The sequence below is a fragment of the Crassostrea angulata genome, chromosome 7 (assembly GCF_025612915.1).
Source record: "Crassostrea angulata isolate pt1a10 chromosome 7, ASM2561291v2, whole genome shotgun sequence".
Taxonomy (NCBI): Eukaryota; Metazoa; Mollusca; class Bivalvia; order Ostreida; family Ostreidae; genus Magallana; species Magallana angulata.
In genome coordinates, this window is record NC_069117.1 from 4,053,339 (window position 1) to 4,073,903 (window position 20,565).

General features: G+C 33.0%; 1 protein-coding gene across 1 annotated transcript; it reads right to left on the reverse strand.

Moving 5' to 3' along the window:
* Positions 1-2,542: 2,542 nt before the first annotated feature.
* LOC128155329 (uncharacterized) lies at positions 2,543-20,565 on the reverse strand. The gene is made up of 13 exons (XM_052816974.1): positions 20,437-20,565; positions 19,670-19,839; positions 19,116-19,210; positions 18,743-18,805; positions 18,459-18,566; positions 16,668-16,774; positions 13,737-13,831; positions 13,359-13,382; positions 8,409-8,594; positions 8,175-8,237; positions 5,134-5,349; positions 4,817-4,892; positions 2,543-4,400 (listed from the first exon to the last, which is right to left on the reverse strand). The coding sequence occupies exons 1-13, from the start codon at positions 20,469-20,471 to the stop codon at positions 4,205-4,207; spliced, it is 1,434 nt and encodes a 477-aa protein (XP_052672934.1). The 5' UTR covers positions 20,472-20,565; the 3' UTR covers positions 2,543-4,204.

Consider the following 20,565-nt stretch of genomic DNA (forward strand, 5'->3'; position numbering starts at 1 on the left):
CCATTAAGCAGGGACTTTACTGTTCAAGGGACTTTTAATGAAATCAGATTACGAGCAATCATCCAGCAGATCCCAGTACATGCACATAGCATCATTTATAGGGAAAGGGTGCAAACCTACCACTCAATCTCGACATGTAAATAAAAAAAGGGGGCGGTCAAACACCGGTTTTTGATATATTAATCTACATATGATCGAATTTCTATACATTTGCATATGCGTTTTCACCTTGTAAAAAATGAAATGTCAGTTTTTAAAAAACTTTTTTTATATTATGATTTATGTAAGTTTCCACAAAAAGCGCGTTGGTTAAAAAGAGAGTAATTAACAAGAGTTTGGCTTCATGAAGCATTTACAGTGCTTATATTGCTTAATTTCAGTAACGTAGCGCATCTGCCAAAATACATATAAAAAAAACTGCTGGCACTGAAGAAGAACAAAGTACAGCTCATAAGAGAGGATCTCTATACTGAATAAAATAATGTCGGAACATACGATTTGTTTGGGTATAATATATCAAGACATATTACAACCACACATGCAGTTTATAAGATCACGGTCCTATCATGCAAAGGATAAAGCATTGCATTACTGTTGAAATTTTTTCAGTAACTGTACTGTTGAACAAATCAGTGCTTACATTGCCCACTCCTACACGTGGATCTCCAGGGAGAGCCCATCAATCCCCATAAGTCCAATTTCTAACATGAATGACAGAAGTCTTTGTTTAGGTGCTATTAATATTTTTAGAAGTCCGCTCTGACCGAGCGCCAAAAGATTTGGTTCTGTATGCAAATTTTTAGACCAAAACCCTCTTGGGGACTTTTCGTTCCCCCTGATTTTTATGCGCTGAGCCCCAATGGTCTTACCATGCAGCCATTCTTTAAAATTTGAAATGACCTTTTTTATAAGACAACACTTAATCAAATAGTAGCATTTGTTGAGTATCTTGATCTAAACTAGTCTAAGTGGACCTTAGTCCTATCTGAAACAGAGATACAGCCTAGTGTTAAAAACTTTACAGGCATCCACGTAAACAGAGATACAGCCCAGTGTTAAAAACTTTACAGGCATCCACGTATTCTGAGTTTTAGCGTATTTCGATCCCGAGGCGACGCTTCCCTATTTTTAGAACCCCCGCATAGTGAAGTACCATCATGTAATGAAGAAGTATCAGCATAAAACGTTAAAGTATCAGCACGTAATATTAAAGTATCATCATGTAATGTTGAAGTATCAGCACATAATGTTAGAGTACCATTATATAAATAGTGCCTGTTTGGGAAGGTAACAGTTGAAATTGACACCCCGAGAAAACCATTGTCAACCGACGCGAAGCGTGTTACCCGTTGCTAAGTGCGTTGCTAACGCTGAGGGTAAAAGAACGGATTATCAACTGCGTCTAAACCAATCAGATTTCAGTATTTAACATGAAAGTATAATAACATGTAATGTTGAAGTATCAGCATATTATGTTGAAGTATCATGATATTATGAAGATTATCTACATAAGGTAGTTAAGGCGTTCCATCGTTCACATTCACTGTAGATTCCTTATTTTACGCTAGTACTTACTTCCGCGATTTAACGATTTTGCATCAAACCGCGAGAATACAAAATAGCGATCGTCGAAATTTAAATCATTGTTTCTTTTAGTTTACATCTGCTCAAAACGAGATGTGATTCTCGTGATTTTACGCAGATAATAATTCCTCGTGTTAAATTAAGAATCTACAGTACTAACTTACACTCATTCAACCCAGAATATTCCTTTTTGCCTGTCTGCTGACATATGCTGTACCATGCCCCAAGTCCATCCCTGATCTTTCATCTCCTTCTCCACTGACCTCTGCCATGTCTCCTTTGGTCGCCCTCTGCTTCTTTTTCCAGGTGGAGTCCATCTTTAGGCTACCCTTGGTATTTATGTTGTTTCCTTTCTCGGGACATGGACAATCCACTTCCATTGTTTATCTTTTATCTGGTCAGATATGGCAGCTGTTTGAGTTGTCCTGTACAGCTCTTCGTGGCTGATCTTGTTTGGCCAGAATATCTCGATGATCCTACGGAGGAATCTTGTTTCGAAGGTGTCTAGTTTTTGTATGATGGTATTTGACACCTTTCAGGACTCAGAACCATAAAGAAAGACTCCAATTAAGTTTGTTTTGAATATCCTGATGTTGGATGACTTCCAGATGTTCTTTAGGTTTGCTTTTGTTATCCTGCATTGAACGTCTATGGTAGAGTCTCCATTGGAGTGATCTTGTTGCAAGGTATACGAAATCATTGAATCATTGACCTCTTCTATTTTGTTGTTGTAAGCTGTAACTTCAATATCTTTCTTTGAGTAAATCTTCATTAATTTTGTTTTCTTTACATTTATATTCTAGATACTTTTTCACAGTTAATGAAGACATTCTGAATTGTCTCAACTTCATTTTTACAACAAAAGGAACCAAAACGCACACAAACACACACCCCAAAAAACACAACATTAAGAGGACATCACTTTAATTCATTTCAAGTAATAATTCAGAGGAAGAACTCCATGGCCTTATCTTTATTGTAACCATTGTAACTGAGCATCTTTAATCGTTTTAAAACATACACTACAAACATCATTAACACATATTTCGGATCCACATTAAACCAACTCCGAGTCCCACTTGGAAATAGAGGTAGGAATTACATTGCTAGAATTTAACTGCCTGTACACTACCTAAATATATTTATTTTGCAACAGTAGATATTTATAATATATTGGAAAAATGGAGTGATATACCTATTGTTTCAGTTCAGAGAAAAAAATTTCTCTTTTTATTTCTAAGTAAAAACATGTGGCCCTTACCAAGGAGATCATGATTTGAACGATCTGGAATCTACAGTACCTGAGAATGCTTTTATTATAACTTGCATTCCAATCATCCAAGAATGCTTTACGCCAACTTTGGTTTAAATAAGCCCAGTGGTTCTGGAAAGAGTTAAATTAAATTTTGGGTTAATGCTTAATCATAGAGAATGATACAAATGGGAACAGCTAGACATTGTGAAAGGTATACACACACACGCCTAATGACTAGGTTCTTGTTTCACAGAAAAAAGAAGGCCAAAAAAAATCTGTGCAAGATGCAATTGAGGCTGGTATATCTCATGATCTGGGCTCAGAAAGCAATGTGGATGTGTGTGTCATCACTAAAAACAGGATGGATTATATTACACCGTTTGATGAGGCAAATCTCAATGGACAAAAGTTTAAAGTTTAAATGGAAATACTAGTTATTATTTGATTTATGAGGAACTAGTTACATCATTGCATATTTTAAGGAAAACTTTTGAAGTTAAATAAGTATTCAACATTTAAATTCGGGAAAACCTAGTATTGAAAACACGATGGAAGAAGAGTTTGTTTACAAATTAGAATCACGTTTTTCATGTCTTAAATTAGATAACTCTTATATCAGATGATACCCGAAGCATTATTATTCCGTTATTCATTAATGTAGAACGATAAATTGCTAATTACGTGTAATAAAGATGAAACACGCTTTTAGCATCAACGACACGGTAAAACCCCTACAACTTCATGATAAAAACAGTCTGTCTCTTTTTTCATTCTTTGCCAAATCTGTCAAACTTAACAGCTGCTTAACGGTATACTTATCTTTCTCGTCGTCGCCATTGTTGTTGTGATAGACTGAGCGTGGTGTCATGTGACCGATTTCAGGCGGGATTATTTATTGTGGACTCCACAATAATTATAAAATTTATTAATTTTTATATCTTTTTAACCCGATTGATATAAACTGCGTAATTTATTGTGAAGATACGTGTTTATATAACATATTTAAATAAATCAATCAATATTTCAATATTTCTTAGCATGAAAAAAATACGCCACATTTACCTTTAATAGCCCCCCCCCCCCCGGGAACATCAAGAAAAGCTCACTAGAGCTTATTTCTTCGGTAAGCTTTCTTTGGAGAGCTTAAACGTCAAAATAAAATAACATTTCACACGTTTAAGAACTGGCGCTTGAAAAATAATCCCATGTAATCCATATAGCATGGTGAAAGTTTTGTGTTAGTTAATATATAACACATGAAAACCTTAAACAGTTAAAGTCTCAATCGAAAAGTCACACATTTTTACAGTTATCTAAATAAAACTATACAATGAAAACACAGCAACAACAGTTATAACGTTCTCCTCAGTCTGTGTTGTTCTGGTTGATGCGGGAGTAAGGATTCTCGTCGGGCATACTGGGGACTTTGACTCGGGTAGAGAGCTCGGGGCTGAACACCGGAAGTCTCTCGTAGGCCACACTCCTGTTTCCCCTGGTTTTCTTCCTGGGCTTTCTCACCTCGTACACATACTTTGTCAGGGTGTTCAGCTTTGACGACACTCTTTTTAAAATGAAAACAACAAAATGGTGATGAGAAAATCGAATTTGATTATGTCTCGATGCAAATGAAAGGACTTTTAGGGATATATATAGTTATACATAAATCGTAAAAAGCAAAAATGGTATTATTTTACAATGTACGTTTAATCTCCAATTTGGCCTTGCTCGGTACTCAAAAGCATCTTTGTTTACAGACATTGTATTCGCAAGGTGTATATATTTGCTCATTTGCATGCAAATATATATCTACAATTAATCAATGTTTGATAATAAGTATTGTACTAGCTTTAAATAAAATATATTTAACTCTTAGAATTGTATTTCACTATTAATCAATATGCATTTGCTTTGTCATTATTGTGGACACAACAAAAAATTATGATTGTAAAAGAATCACAGTTTGAGTTGCGTACGCACCTTTTCCAGAGTAGAATACTGATACACATGGTAACAAGAACCAGGACCAAGCTAAACCCAGCCACGCCGAAGGATACTTAAAAATATAAAAACACTGGGAACATAATTTCAAGAGATGTATGACTAAAGAAACATAAAAATGTTAGTCAGGGTTACTTAACAAAGAGGTTTTACAATTAGGAAAATCATCATTGCATCCAAATATCTTGAGAAATCCAAATATATGCCAAACTTCTATTAACGTAATTGTTTTATTAGAAGAGCTAGATCACGCAAACACCGACACCAATTGATAGTAAATCGTCGGCAACACTCACTGTACTCCTGAATCTCTAGTAGGTTTCTCTCATTAGACCTGTCTGTCGGCAGATAGTCCGTGTCGTTTCCCGCGCTTTGTTGGAGCTCCCCCCAGTGACCGTTTAACGTTAGGCCCCCGTCTAATGTCGATACTTCCTCTTCATTACGAACAGAAGTACCTTGATCGTTCACTTTGAATTCCAAAACATTGTAAAACCAACAATGAGTCACGATATCTAATATGTGTTAGAACAAAAAAAAAATCCTCAAGAGTTTTTGTAAATCCGAAAAAGTATATGCAATTGAATTTAAATATCCCGAACAGTGATATCTTGATTACAATGGATATGTCAAAGTAATTTGTAAGTCCCAACCACTTATTTTTGAACTATTTTACTCTCGACATCTCGAATACTAGGATATCTCGAAGTTTAAACAGTACCATCTACTTGGAGATAACAAGGTTTGACTGTAACTTTATGCTCATATTTTTTATCTATTGGTGAATTCATCTTTGTGATGCGTGTGTCAAAGAACTTAATGTGTCCAAATGAATTGAAATCATCTTTGATTTAACATTAAATAACTGGATAAATGCACCTGCTAGAAGGAATCTTTTATAATTGTACTAACTGACTTCAGTTAACAGAAATAAATAACATTTACTAACAACAATACTTAAACACATGCACTATTTGAGATATAAGTTAAAAGTATAAAAAAAATCATTAATTACAGTTTCATTTTTATTAAAAAATTGACTCTGGGTTATTTTCAAAGAATAACATTTTGTAAGAAGAAAGCTCAGCTTGTGTCCTTTAGATTTACATCTTAGTAAAGATGTCTAAAACAGACGTTTTTTATTTAACAAAAGCAATCTGACCCTTATAAATGAACATTTTTAAAAAAGTGCATTGAGCATCAGATTTATCTTTCAAACCTTTTGATGATAAAGCTGAAACTGCTGGCGCTGTAGGCCGGTTTACTTCCAGCATAACAGTCAGTTGGAAGTCAGATACATCTAAAAAAAAAAACAAAGATATCTTAAATAACAAATATATCTAAAATAACAAAAGATGATATCTAAGATAACAAAAGATATCAAAATAACAAAAATGACTTTTAAAATAATAAAAGATATCTTATATAACAAAAGATGATACCTAAGATAACATTATATCTCTAAAATCACTAAAGATGATCTGAAATTGACCTTGAAAACATATTGAAATATTGAGTAGTTGGAGTAACAGGTATACTAGCCCCCCCCCCCCCCCCCCCCCCCGGAATAGGAATGTCATGATTTTGGGGGGAAAAATTTGGTAGGTAATTTTTTTTGAAACTATAGGTATACTCGACCCCCCCCCCCCCCCACCCCCCACGAATTAGGATTTTCATAATTATGAGAATGGAGTTTCGTCAAGATTTCTGAGGATTAGTCTAGCCCACCCCCCCCCCCCCCCCATTTTTCAATTTGCTTCCGACGCCACTGCGTTGATCGTGATAATATGACACTCCACTAACATGTGTTGTTGATACAGATGCCCAGTTGTTGAACGCTACAGTCCCCAGTCAAAGTCTCCAGCGATTTCTGGCCCGTAGTGATAAAACTGCAGCGGCTGTCTGAAACATTTACAAGAAGGTGGTGTTTGGAAGCATGGCGGAGCCAAATAATTTCAGGTTATGCAACAGTTCTTAAAAAAAGATGGCTTCAATAGAAATTCTATGAAGGACATCGAATTGAGGCATTAATTTAACAATACCTAGGTTTAGCTTCGCATGTGGAAGCCAGAATGTTGATAGAGAAGAACGCAGAGGACGGTCAGCTAAACTCGATCTTAGTGCGTACGCATACTTGTCCAATTCAAAGCTCGTTACATTGCACAGGTCCCTAGATTCCTGGTATAGAACCTCCGTCAGGTGAGTGTTAATACCCATAGGCCTCACTATGTATAATAAATTTGGATGGTGAAATCATTGACAGCAATACCGGTAAATTGATTTGCGAAACTATTGTTAACGCTTCTTGACAGTATGTTTGAAATTATGAAAGAAGATGGGGGAACAAGATAGCGCAAATGCCCATTTGGTTTTGTCGTAAAAAACAATTTCAAATTAATTTTTTTTAAACAAAATATACTAGATGATGGTATATTACAAGTTTACAAAAGCACAATTTCTAACTATATTCAGTTCTGAATATTTTAACAAAACGATAAGAAGAAAAATAAATTCTAAAATTTTGGTGGTATCGAACCCACAACCTAAAAATCCTAGCTTTATAATGTTACTAATGTGCTCTAACCACTGAGCCATTTCAGTTACAACAAACTTCATTGTTAAAAGCTAAATGCAACTTCAACCATGAATTTACGGACTTGACGAATTTCTCTAAAACGTTCAATTGTTGGGATACAAAATGACATTTTTAAAGTATAGTGGGTCATCTCTCCACGTTTTTGTTGATTGAAATCGGTTTGATTTCCTTTAAACCTTATATAGACTATGACAAAAATATGGAGCCAAGACCCACTCTATAAAAGAAAAGGCATTGTAGTTCTAAAAATGACACTATTTGGATGTTTTGACACGCATACGCCAGTTTAAATCAACCTATTCTAAATATTTAACCAATTTAAAGGTTATCAATCGATGTTATAGTAAATATACATTGTTTTCAAAAATTTAGAAAGAAATTATGAGATTTGTTCATATTTTAATTTTATAGTATCTTATCTATCCCCATATTGGCAGTTTACACGCCTTATGCATCCATCTTCTTTTGTTATGTTCAGAACTAATTACACTTGGTAAGAAAAAAAAATGGTAATCCTTTGGTCTTAAGACGTAATTTTGTTCAAAATCTGTTCTTTTTAAAACTTAACGTAAACTCTATTGACAATTTTATCTGAAAACAAACCAACACTGTTGTTAAAGATGGATAAAGTTGTGGTATTGAAGCAAGGAAAACAGGGCAAGACATCAAACGGCAAACTTCACACATTATCATTTATAACTACCTGGAGATTTTTGAAAACAGAAATGAAATAAATCAAAATACCACAGACATATGGTAATTTTCTGTTTTCTTTTTGATGTAACATTTTAATCGTTAGACACGTTTCTGAAATAAAAAAAATCATAAATTTAAGTTTTATTCTTACGTTTTGTAATGGTATCAGATTGTAATGGTATCAGATTTCTTATATTTTTGGATCCTCGGAAACACGCTTTTAAATAAGGGAAAACAGATAAACTCTGTGATAGTGCTTAAGGATTCTCTTTGGTTAAATACCTTGGAAACAACCGATGTGTTGCGTTTTCCCGTCGATCCAGGCCGAGACACCAACCCCCAGCTCCTTGATGATGTCCCCTGTCAGATTGCGGTCATCTATGTAGCTCCGGGGGATGAGCCGAGAGTCGTATTTCGCTACACAGTGAGAGGAAGATGTGGTCCAATTCACTGGACCAGTGGCTAGCACTTAAAGAATATCGGAGTGCACTATATATGTATTCCATATTGTTTCCACGATTTAGTAATTTCTTCACAATCAGGTTTATATATATATCTAATAACATATTGTAGAGTTTTGGACAATTTAATTTACTAAAATTGTTAAATCAGAATCTACATTTTCAGTGGGGGTTTTTTGTATGTGAACACTGCGAATCGAATGTTGTAATGTATAGTCCAATACATGTCATGTAATATATAGTCCAATACATGTCATCGATGCACATGGCTATTTTAATATTCAATCTTACAATTGCCGAAAATTATTTAATATAAGTAATAAGAATTATTCTTTGAATATTATGAGGTGATCAAATACGGCCGTGGAATCTATCATAAAGCTCTTCGGGCTTTATTGGATTTGATCACCCCGATGTATTTGATGACCTCATAATACCCAAAGAATGATTCCTTATTCCTTTATTGTAGCTTGTTTTACAAACATAACGAATAATAAAGATCAAGCCATCTCTCCTCCTTAATTGAAAAACAATGTTAAGAAAAACAAATCAAACATTCGATCGAACATAACATAAACACACAAAATAAACTCTGTATGACATTTCAATTATTATTTCATCTTCTTCAATGCAATCTTTTTCTTAGAAAATCATTGTTAGATAATATGTTGTATACCTTCATTTAGCGGCAAGAAAAACAACATAAAATAGCACAGGTAAGACATATTTCCTTGCCGTGATTGGCAGAATGTGTCAAGCTCCCACAATGAAAACAAATAGCATGAGTACAGCTATGGTTTGGCTCGTACGTCATATTAAATATAATATATGCATAGTAATTTTTGAGAAAAGTGCATGTATGGTTTTTCCAATAAAATTACGTTGTGTGATCGTGTCAATTATCTGTTTCCTCGTCTTTTTTTATCCCAATTCTTGTGACGTTAAATCAACCATTTCATTGTCCCTTTCCTGCAAAGAACGTCAACGTACACAAAGAAGGGTGTAGTTAAGATAAATATGCGACCAGTTCTAGGAATGATATCGAACTGTTACGGCAAACAGCTGAGGAGGGAATGTCGGTCCATTCTGGTTCATTCCGAAGCAATGTGATATAAGAGCAAATGTTGCCTTTGGTTCTGGTATGGAATGAAAACTTCAGCAAATCTCTTTATCCGTTAATTGTAGCATCTCAATGACTTGGTTTGAATGTTTGATATGAACAAAAGATACTAGAGTGAAAGAAATTAACTTTTTATAATAATGTTGTTTTTATTTGTTATTTTGATTTCCGAGTAAAAATTCGGGAATAATTGGTACTAACCAACAATAAAAGATTTATATCTGCTCTTGTAACCACTGACAATTGTCTTTTATAATAAAAGTTTAGGAGGCTGGATGGTCAACAAACTAACCATCAGATCTACCGTAAAATTTCGGACACGATTGATCATGCCATAAACTTTTCTTTTGTAAAAGAAATCGAAACAATATGTCTATATAAAATTTGGGTATATGTAATTCCTATATGTATATATCTTTATACAGATCAAGCTCTTTTTCTAAAGAAGATTGGTATAGATTAAAAATGGCCATGCACCATTGAGCCCTCTTAACGTAAATAAAAATCCTGGCACACAAGGAACTACAGTCAAACTTCGTTATCTCGATATAGAGGGGACTGTTTAAAAAAGTTCGAGATATCCAAGTATTCGAGGGTATAAAAGTTAAAAAGTCGTTGAAACTTACAAATCTCTTCGACATATCGACTGTATTCGAGATATCATCGAAGTTCAACTGAATAGTAAATAATTTTAACATTGTTCATTAACGTCTTCTTTGTACTTTTAGTAACTTGGTATTACAGTTAAAGTCAATGCCCCTGTCACACCCCACAGATTAAGCTAATGCCTGTCACACCTCTATGACATAGTGATAATGAGCTCAGTTATAAAGTCACTATCTTCTTGGTGTGACATTCTCAAAGTATAATAAACAGTCAAAAAAGATCAAATGTTCAGTGTTTATTTTTTTACAAAATGTCTGCATTAAATGCAGTGTACATTTTAAATGGAGGACTATTACCTCCATAAAGTAATGTAACAACACATAAATAACAAGCAGGTATTGTACAACATGTCATAATCAAGTGTTCATCACATGCAATAAACTAATCACAGACCAACTGTGTTTATAATGTATACATCAAATGTACATAAAACTCTACATTTGCTTGGGTGTCCTTCAACTCTGTTTTCTAGAAAGCAAGAAATAAACAGATATAGGAATGATTTGTGTACAACAGCAAATACTTAACAAAATTCAAGGGGGTCAATGTTTTGTCATTGAATTATTATTAAGATATATTAAAAGATTTTTTCCGGCAACAAAACCAAATGATATGTTACAATTGTATGTCAATTATCCTAAAATAACAACCCTTGATAATTTCAATAAATTTCAAATCCCAAGTACAGCTATAACGTTTAGAGCTAAGTGAATTGGTCAAGGTTAGGTCAAGTACAGGAAGTAAATGGCCAATCCAATAATGTTGACACTTAATAAATACTTGTACCTTGTAAACAAAAATTTCATTGAACAATGCAATCTTAAAAGCTTGCTAATATACTATAACTAATATGTAGAAAAAGCTAAAATGGTCATAGTTTGCATCTCTAAACCAAATGGTCACTTCAATCTTATCAAAGTACGCAATATATTTCTCCCAGCAAACCAGTTCTTTAATGTATCTTAATTGTATTTGTTCAAATCTATCTTAACCGGCTTAGTAAAAAAGTTTAGTTCATAACATATTTCTATAAATTTAGTTTTTATGAATAAGACAGGGTTTAGTAAACCATACAGGACAAACTTTACAATTTTTAATCAACAATTTGTATAACAGGGTGAATCCTATGATCTTGAGTACCGGTAATGAAATGTAATATGCAACCAAATGATTTCCCTGAAAATTTAGGCCTATGGAAATAAAACATAACATAACATCTACAGCTTATACTGATGCAAATACACATGCAAACGAATCTTTGGACTGGTCAATAGGGAACAGGTTGATCAGTTCTAATGCCAAGGTCAAAGTAAAAAGAATCACAGTGCAGGGCTACATGTACATTACTAAAGATTTATGGAAGATTCTGATTAGATTTGAAACTGTCGATTATAAGCTGATGATTACATTGCAGGTAGTTTGTTGTCTATTGAAAACTGAGGCATGTGTTAAGTTTGAAGGAAATCAAATGCACAAAATTAAGTATATATATGGCCTACAAACATGCATGTGCTGAATGTTATAATGTCTGTTCCTCCAAAAAATATGGTTATTAAAATGCCGTCCTATAGTGTACAAAATATGGGTAAAAGCCAACAATACGGTACTGAGATTTCTTATTTCATTAGAGTACTTAATTCTGCAATTTCACTGTTTTGTATCAATTTGCGAGACAATAAAATCGTGTGTATCAAACTTTTGCTATACTTGCATGTAGTTCACAACTATCAGAAATTGAAATTAAAGCCAGATTTCAAAATCTGCGAGGGATGTTTCTCGCAATTTCACTCGGATACTGTAAATTCCTAATTAAACATGAGGAATTAATATCCGCGTAAAATCGCGAGAAGCCAGCCTCATGAATTTTAAAATCTCGCTTTTAATTTTCAAACATATGTAAACTACATGAAACTATGATAACATTTCGACATTCGCGATTTTATGTTCTCGCGATTTGATGGAAAACCGTTGAATCGCGGAAATAAGTACTCGCGTAAAATAGGGAATCTACAGTATTAATTCTTCATGTTTAATTAAAAATCTACAGTAACTACTGTTTAATCTAAGCAAATCTCAAGCTAAATCTCATCTAATTTTGGCAAACTCATGAGAAACTACCAAAAAAGATATCCTAGCAGGTGTTTTTTGAACGGCCATAAGTGGTATCCTTCTCCATTTATAGAAATATTCTCTTTCAATTTATCAAAAGTGCATGATGTAACTCCAATATGATGCATTTAAAATATTCTCAATAGCTTTTTATTCGAAAAATAAAACTAAATATATATTCATGTATGGTGTGAAAAACATACACTATCAGAATGTTTGGTTAGATTAGATTTGGATCATTAATCCTCTTAATATGAGGAAGTACTTATGAGTTGATAATTTGAGATAAAATCAGTCAGCATTGATTATTTCATTGAATTGAACATTGATCCAATCCTGCATAATATGATAAAACAATGGATTGTTTTTGTACATTTATTTTGATAATGTATTTGTTTTTTTCATTTTGAGGGGTAGTGTAATATTAATTCAACTAATGTGGGGAAAAAATATGAATCCATTTATATTTCCGGCATTTTTACAACTGTTACAAGAGAACAGGAGAATGTTTATTGAAAATGGTGTATCTAATTATCATTTTACAAGGATCTTGAACAGGGGAAGAAAATATCTATAATAAAAAATGAAATACATATACAATGTATACAATGTACATGCAATTGAAAAAAATACATACCTAGTATTTATTTTTAAATGATAAAGAAGGAAAAAGAAATCTAACCAAAACATTACAAATTATTGGCAGTGTGTGTGTGTGTGTGTTTGGGAGATGAAGGTGGGAGATAGTACATGTACTACATGAATTAATCTGTCCATAAATAAGTACTTCCATGAATATTCACTTGTATTTAGCATCCATTTATCATAAAACAATGAAGAGTAAAATGATAATCAAAATAATCCCTAATAAAACACCAATGGCACACCACTGTCTTTTGTCTGAAATAAAGAAAAAATATATATAAATAGCATTCCACATAAGATACTATACACAGGGAAATATATAACACAAAAAGAGTAGGCTCTTTGAAATGTGTATCATTAAGCATCAATTACATGTAATTACTGTAATACACACAAATGTGTTCATGATATTTATCATCCAGCCTATGTTATATACACAAGAACAGGTTTTTTTTTGGTTCCTACTATGGAGAAATACATGTATATGGGAGTTAACAAAGCATTAATATGAAAGCTTCTGACTTGTGTATCATGATAGGAACAGGATGCGACTGTTTCAATGACTAGAATGTATAGAGCATTGTTTATGTCAGTTCTTTGACCACCCACCATTGGACATGTGCATCACTTTGGCCATTTTCTTCATGGTGGTGTCCATTCTGGATTCTGTATTGTCCATTTCATGTCCAAATTCATCTAATATGCTAAACAAATTAAAACAAGTATACATCACATATAACAACATTTATGACCAGGAACAATGTGTATTTTTATTTGTTATATCATTTATACCAAGAAATAAAATGACTGCCTGACTTCCCCTTGGATGTTGTTGAAACAAAGTACACTGATTGAGTTTTAACCAAATCCAATTTGAAGGAAGAACACAATTCACTGCGTCCTTGATATTTGTTGATAAAACTTCCCTACTTCCCTAATGATAATCATATAGTGAGTGATGAAAATATGTACCAGTGTATGTTAAGATCTTGCATGCAATAAAAATTGATTCTTAGTGCATTCATAGAATTAAGACAAAGATTCTCAATAAATAAATGACAACATGCATGCCTATCTGATTGGATATAAAATATCAGATTACCAGAAATGAATTATATAATAGGCTTAGAAAATATTAATCCTTTGTTATCCTTTCCTTTGCTTATACATACATAATAAAAAGATTTTCTTTATATAGTTATAATGTAACTAAGTATGTGTAATAAAAAATACATTTATAGTACATGTATTTTAAAGGTTATTGGTTTCATGCATGCAACATTGTTATCATGGCATTTGAAGAAAAAGAAAATAAACAGTACCCAGTATTCAAATAGCCATCTTTGAAAACTTTGAGAATTCAAAGAAGTTTTAGCAATGCAAGTCATCTTAAGAACAATAGAGCTAGCGTAAGACCCACATTTAGCTGTGGTTAGGTAAAGCTTTCAATAACTGCTGAAAGAAGCATATATGCTAGCTAACAGTAGTCTCACAAAAGAGCCACCCAAAATAGAAAGAGATGGTATACTTTTTAAACCTGAAATTATTACATGATTATTGTATACAAACTGAACAGAGTGGTTTTAAAGTTGTAAAATTGTTGAAAACGTAAATTTTAGAAGCAAAGCCTCTCTCGATGAATAAATAAAAAAGAACATTTTGATTTGTGACAAAACATGACCTAACAATGTGATACCATTGGCAAAAGGTATGACTTATAGCATTTCTTTGGTCGATCATACAGCCAGGCTGATACATGACTGAATATTACTTCTGTCGTCTCAACTCTAATATCAGAAGTTTAATTCCAGGAAACCATAAAGAGCCATGGGCCTTTGTACTTTATATAACTGGTATATAAAACATCTTTATTTTTTTTTTACAGAAAGACAAAACAGTTAAGTATCATACATGCATAAGATGAAAATGATTGTAAAACGACAGTTATTAAGTGGGTTATTTACCAATAATATAGTATTAATATGACTTTCCCCCTTGATAAGTGTAAGCCTTTGTAATTTTTTCCCTTAATTAAGAGGCCCATGGGCCACATCACTAACATGAGCAAAATAGCCATAACTTATCAAATCAGCATTACAGTATCAAATTCAAATTAATCTTGACAACAAAGTAAGTAGATCTTGCTCAAATATAAAAAAAAATGCTGATTTTTTTCACACATTTTTATGGTAAATACCAAGCCCCTTCTGTTGTTTCAGTATATGTAAGAAGGTTTTCCTCTATTCCTATATAGAAATCACCCTCACCCCTCATTTTTCTGTAGGGAATCATTGTTTGATCAAGCTTTATTCTGCACAACCTGTGCTTTCACAAAAGTTTCTGCTTTTTGGACTGAATGCTTTTCCAGAAGATTTTTAAAGATTTTTCTCTTTATCTTCCTATGTAAAAAATTCACTCATTCCCTCTCCCCTCCTCAAATGTGGCCCCATCATACCCATGATTTGAACAGACTTGAATCAACACTATCTGAGGATGCTTCCACACAATTTTAAGCTTTTCTGGCCAAATGAGTTTGAGAAGATTTCTAAAAGATTTTCTCAATATCTTTCTACGTACAACATGATCCCCAAGTCCCTTCCTTTGGGACTATGAACAAACTTAAATCTACACTACCTGAGGATGCTTCCCCACAATTTTTAGCTTAGCTGGCCTAAAAGTTTTAGGAAGATTTTTAAAGATTTTCTCTATATATTCTTAGGTAAAAATTCATTCCCCACTTTGGCCCCACCCTACCCCCATGGACCATGATTTCAATAAAGTTTAAACCACACTACCTGGGGATGCTTCCATACAAATTTAAGCTTTTATGGTCTTATAGTGTTTGAGAAGAAGGTTATTGAAAAACTTTTTTGATAATTATAAATCATCTCCACTTTAAAGGGGGTGTGGCCTTTCATTGGAACAAACATGAATCCCCTTTACCCAGTGATGTTTTGTTTTAAGTTTGGTTGAAATCGGCCAAGTGGTTCTAGAGAAAAGGATGAGAATGTGAAAAGTTTACTACAATGAAAATGGTGACGAGAACAGACAACAGACAAATCTTGATCAGAAAAGCTCACTTGAGCCTTTGGCTCAGGTGAGCTATTAAAAATGTAATTAGTTAACTGCCTATTTTTATGCAAAATAAATTAATCTTTTATCATACATGTAGGTGGTTTCACAACATATCTTGTGTTTTTGCAATGTGCCACTTTTAATAATTTTAATAATTATACAAAAGTTACATAATGTATCATAAGTGTTATGCATGTAATATGTGCAATTGTTTTGCTTTTAGTCTCAAATATTTAATTATTTTTCACCTAAGTAAATATGATCAAATGGGCTTTTGTATCATATGATAATCAAAGAAAGATTTATTTTGATTAACAAGTGCTGATGCACAAAAAAACCAAAAACAACATTTTAAAGAAGTGTAGAAACAAAAACCATCCATTATTGTGCTACATGTATAATGCAGGTAAACACATTATTTTTCTTGTATTGGTCGATCAGATTTATGAGAATGAGGACACTCACAGATTCTGTTCCTCAAGCTCGTTGCCGATTTGGTGGCTCATGTTTTTGAGGACTCCTACACTGGACCCTATCATATCCAGCTGGTCATCCTGGGATCTGATAATCATCTACAAATCAGACAACATGCAGTCTTAAGAGCCCATCTCTTCTGAATAAATTGATATTGTCAGTAAACGCAATTCAAAATTAAAAAATCATTTTATTTCATGGATAAAGTTTTTTGATTGTGAGAAAAAATATTTACTATTCTAAACTTTAATGTTATTAAACACATCCTAATTTGGAGGAAAGTGAATAATATTCAAAATGGCATACAAATTCATTGTTATTACTCTTAAGTCTTTAGAAATTAAATAACAATATACAAATTATGTTAGCATGTAACATTGATGAGCTTTGACTGTCAGATATGTGTAGATTTTTATTACATGTACTACCAAAACTGACACAAGAATCATGAGAACCATATGCTGTAATTATCTGTGCTTAGATTGTTACATTATTGTAAATATAACCTTCATTATCTTGTAACCATATAGTTACACTACAGTTACCATATTAGTTATCTTGTAACCACATAGTTACACTACAGTAACCATATTAGTTATCTTGTAAACACATAGTTACACTACAGTAACCATATCATTGCTTATCTAGTAACCACATAGGTACATTATGACAATTTTACTGTGCCATATCTTTTCTTGTAACCACAAGTACTAGTGAATGGAACCAATTTCACTACTGATAATCACATTTAATTGACAGCACAGATTCAATTATAAAATCGAGAATGTAAACTTTCAAACTCCAAAACTTCGTCCTGAGTAAAAGATACATATATATAGGCATATATATATAGGCATAAATAAAAACATCTTTTTTATTTAGAATTCATAGTTCACAAGATTTAATGAATGAACTTTTCTTTAAACAAATTTAATACATATATAATACAGTCATATTCTAGATACTGGGACATAAAAAATTATCTGTCAAGTGACTGGATAATTTTTTTATTTTAATCAGAAACATCAGTGCTGCAAATAGACAATGTATAAAGTGGTTCCCACACGAGCGTGTTGCGTCCACTTCATGTCACGAGAAACTGATTTAAGCAATCCTGAACTCATTGAAACAATTAAAGATGCAAATTCTTGGCTTGTAGCCAGAAACTTATTGATCATGTCAGATTTTTGGATTGAATACATGGGAATCTTGTCTTAAATTAAATCTAGACTTATATTTTAATCAAGTCAGGAAAACTGAATGAAGAGGAAAACATAAAAAAAAAATAAATGACAATAAAATTTGGACAAAAAGTCTAGAGTTACCATTAAGATTTTGAACAATTACCGACAGATAGTTTTAATGAAAACACAACGCAAATATTGTGTGGGATCCGCCTGATCAACTGTTGTTTCGTTCATCATTATTTTCACATGGAGAAGAAAAAAGTTTAAACCATTTGACTAAACAAAATATTTCCAGAATTTTAGTGACTATTGATTAAATTTTCTATTGATTGTTGCCAAACTGCTGCCTTCAGCAATAATTTTTTCGATAGTCAGTGACTATTGTAACAACACTACACATTACTGTAACTACATATCTTATCTTGTAACCACATTGTTACATTTCATTATTGTAGCCTCACTGGTATATCACAGTAACTCTATCATTACTTATCTTGTTACCACACTGTACATTACGGTAACTGTCATTTCTAATCAGACAGGTAAGTTTGGTACATAATGGTAATTATATCATTACTTATAAAACCCATGTTACCTGCTGCTGTTGGCTGGTATCGTCCAGGTATCTCTGGTTGGATCGTTCCATCTCTTGGTCTAGTCTTGTATATTTATCATACTGTTTATTTTGTCCATGCAGGAGAGCCTATGGAAGAGAGATAAACCTGACTGTTTACTGTTCTTTCTATTGTGCAGGACCTCATAGATTGAGACATGAGGATGAGAGTGTTGATTCTTATAGATTACTCTGGTACTTCCATAACTCATCAAGTTCTAAATAGAATTGATTTCATGATGGAAGAATGATAAATAATGGTGTACCTGGCGCACATCCCCGTCATCCTTTCCTTTGGCTTGTGGACTGGCTAAATCATCTTTCATTCTCTGTAATATTCAATTATATAAATTAAAACTCCTTTTAAGGCTTAAAGAATTCAAGATCATACCTATGTGTTGCATGAATGGACATTTTGTATTAATGAATAATCATAAAGTTGAAAAATATACATATCAAAGAGGTTATTTATTTTACTGTACATTTTGTTTTATCAATGATTAACGTAAAATTTGTGTTCAGTACATGTATTTGTAAAAAAGTTAAAAAATCTCAGCTGCAAATGAACATTCAATGAAATACACAAATTTTGCAGAATACAGTAGGTTGTGTGTACATAAAAGTAAGAATGCAACTAACCCTGACAGTGGCTTTACTTCTGTCAATAAATGCTCTCCTCTCTTGAAGCTCATTCTGATCGATTTTGAACTTTCTTGGATTTTTTTCTACAATTCGTAAGTTAGTCAAGGCAAAATAACAGTCAGCAAATGTACCCATCAATGGGGTCATTTTACTCAAATCAGTAATTTATAATTCTATCTTACATGCAAACAGCTATGTATACCCGCTTCTCTGTTTTTATGACAAATGCTCAGAGAATCATTTTCATTAATGAAAAGTTGTTGGTTTAAGTCTATATAAATTATTTAACATATTTACTTGGTACCCCCCCCCCCCAAAAAAAAAAAATTACTCATTCCACTTATTAAGAATTATTTCCGCTCAACTTCTCTGCAAAATGAATTAAAATATATGAAAGGAAATCAATTCGACAGGTCAATGGAAAAGATCAAGTAAAATGGTGTTTTTCAGTAGTTCTCAGAAAATTTTCAGCAGTTTTCTACATTAAACAAGGACCACATATATGAATTATGATTGGGTGACTGTTTGACAGCCTTGTTGTGAGAGGATATCAACTGTCTCCTCCAGGTCCTCGAGGTCCCACTCAATGCTCCTCAGACTGTTCCTCAGTTCACTGGTTGTCCACTCCAGTTCCTCCTTGGACACCGACTTGGGATTACTAACCAACTCTGACCATCTGTCATGTAGGTTTTGAGAGGTCTGGATGGCCTTTTGTACTTCTCTGAGATTTAAAAAGAGAAAATTATCAAATATTGTGTGTACATAACTAGCTTTGCATGTCATACACATATTTTCTTAAGGAAAAATTGTAGTACTTGAACAACATTTAAAAAACAAGATTGTATGAGTTAGCCATTTGCATTTAATAATATAGAGTAGCCTGAATTTGATTATTATTTTGTGTCATAGTAATTAAATCAGTGTTAATGTTTTTCGCAACTCAAAATCTTCCTAAACTACATACTTTTAGTTTTCTCCCTCTACTTATTATTCTAGGTTTCAGATATTGTTCAAAAGTGTAATATCAAATTATCAAGCAAATGATACCTCAAAATCATTGAGACTATTAAGGTGTAACCAAGGTTTCTGCCATATGTTTGAATTTAACCAAAATAAAATGATAAGACATGATGACCAATGACAGCTTTAACATAAAAACAAACTGGTGGCAACCAAATGCTCTCAGACCCGGCAGAGGTATTTATAAAGACCAAGAGTAAAAGCTGCTAAGCACAACACTCAATGATTTTGCCAACAATTTTGATCAAAACATGAGGTAAAATATCATCAATGTAAGGATATAATTAAGAACACTTACTCTTTTACAACGAAAAAGGGATCTTCTATCGACATTTTTCTCTATAATTGAGAATATTCTCTAAAACATTCCAATGCTGTAAAATTAATCGATCAGCTCAAACCGGATTATTAGCTCGGTATATATAGG